This window comes from Pundamilia nyererei, unplaced genomic scaffold (assembly GCF_000239375.1).
Source record: "Pundamilia nyererei isolate P.nyererei 1_Seehausen unplaced genomic scaffold, PunNye1.0 scaffold00252, whole genome shotgun sequence".
NCBI lineage: Eukaryota > Metazoa > Chordata > Actinopteri > Cichliformes > Cichlidae > Pundamilia > Pundamilia nyererei.
In genome coordinates, this window is record NW_005187653.1 from 605,941 (window position 1) to 607,559 (window position 1,619).

The window sequence follows — 1,619 nt, forward strand, 5'->3', positions numbered from 1 at the left end:
GTCTGTGTCTGTCTGTCTGTCTGTGTGTGTGTGTGTGCGCGCGCGTGTGTGTGTGTGTGTCTGTGTGCGTGCGTGTTGTGAGCAGGTATGGAGGAGCTCTGCAGAACCTGACTCTCAAGCTTCCTGTCACCATCAACAAGTTCTTCCAGCCAACTGAAATGTCCTCCAGTGACTTCTTCCAGCGCTGGAAGCAGCTGAGCCAGTAAGTGTTGGAGCAGAGCTGAGCAGCACGTGACGTTCGCACACTTGTGTGTACACGTTCTGCATGCTTTTACATTTGACTGTGTGGCTCCAGTTTCTTCCATCAGCCTTATTGTGCCTGTGACTGGTGGTACTACACCCCGAGTCTCTGGTCCTGCTTCACCTTTCCACTGGTGATGCTTTTGTAATGCAGCAACAGGAAATACAGTTTGTCAGTCACTTGCCGGTGCTGTTAATCAGTTGGCACAGCTGGAGTCACGTGACTGTAGACATTATATGTGAACCAGCTTTAAGCCCGTGTGTCATTGGGGACTTTCCCCCTGAAAGTTCACAGTTCATTTGTAAGGAAGGCCTTTGCTGATGGCTGATGTAGCAGATGTGATATGTTACTGTGAATTTTGCATTTCATGAGAAGCTAAACACTCGAGTGTTTAGTGGTCCAGGCTTTAAAGGCTTGAACTCGCCTGGGCTGCACCTCTCCCATCACATGTAACTGTAGAGCGTCTCTCCTTAGGCCTCAGCAAGAAGCACAAAAGATCTTCAAGGCAAACCACAGCATGGACACTGAAGTACTGAAGGCCAAGGTAGGACCATGTTTGATGCGTTTGTCAAGGCAAACACTAAAGCTGCTGTCTCGTGGTTGCACATGGCTATTCTTACTGTTCAGGTGTGAAGCAGGCGTTTATGATGGTCTCTGTTGATGTCCGAGGCTTCATAGACCTTTGCTAGTCCCAGATTGTCTTGTTCCTGTTTGTGATTCTTTGTGTTTGCTGATGTTTGTGTAGCTTCTGGGACTGGGAACGGCCCTGCTGGACAACATTGATCCCAACCCAGAGAATTATGTGTGCGCTGGAGTGATCCAGACCAAGGGCCAGCAAATTGGCTGCCTGCTGAGACTGGAACCGAACGCACAGGCACAGGTACAGGTACAGAGGGTCCCGAGTCTCGTCTAAGTGAGAAGCACTGCTGGCTGCGACGCTTGGGTCCGTGCTTCCCTGTTGTTTGCTCACTCTGTGTCTCTTCCTGTGTGCAGATGTACCGTCTGACTCTGCGCTGCAGCAAAGACACTGTGTCAAAGCGTCTCTGTGAGCTGCTGGCCCAACAGTTCTAGAGTCCACGCCTCCATGTGACCAGTACTCCTACCATCCCCACCAGCGACCTCTCCCTCAGACCCGCCGCACCTGCCCTCCTTCCTCCAACAGAGAATCAGAGTAAAAAACCAAGAGTGTAACCTACATAAGGGAAAAGCAGCCGCTGCCAGCAGCAGCAATATTAATGTCATTCTTCCTGTTCCACATTCTGATTCTAGTTCATCCTCTACTTGTTTATTAACATAATGCTACATTATTGTTTTTGTTGGTTTACGTGTGTGTGTGTGTGTGTGTGTGTGTGTGTGTGTGTGTGTGTGTGTGTGTGTG

At 49.7% G+C, this 1,619-nt stretch overlaps 1 protein-coding gene across 6 annotated transcripts in view; it reads left to right on the forward strand.

Moving 5' to 3' along the window:
• The window catches only part of ap2a1 (adaptor related protein complex 2 subunit alpha 1), a 38,386-nt gene extending 36,790 nt beyond the window's left edge, over positions 1 to 1,596 (forward strand). For 3 of the 6 annotated variants that reach the window (XM_005749649.2, XM_005749651.2, XM_005749653.1), the window contains 4 exons: positions 86 to 202; positions 716 to 785; positions 987 to 1,127; positions 1,235 to 1,596. In XM_005749649.2, the coding sequence (XP_005749706.1) occupies positions 86 to 202; positions 716 to 785; positions 987 to 1,127; positions 1,235 to 1,312 (406 nt within the window). In that variant the 3' untranslated portion in view covers positions 1,313 to 1,596. The remainder of the gene's footprint in view (positions 1 to 85; positions 203 to 715; positions 786 to 986; positions 1,128 to 1,234) is intronic. The other 3 variants (XM_005749650.2, XM_013915058.1, XM_005749654.1) reach the window with 1 other exon arrangement.
• Positions 1,597 to 1,619: the final 23 nt, after the last annotated feature.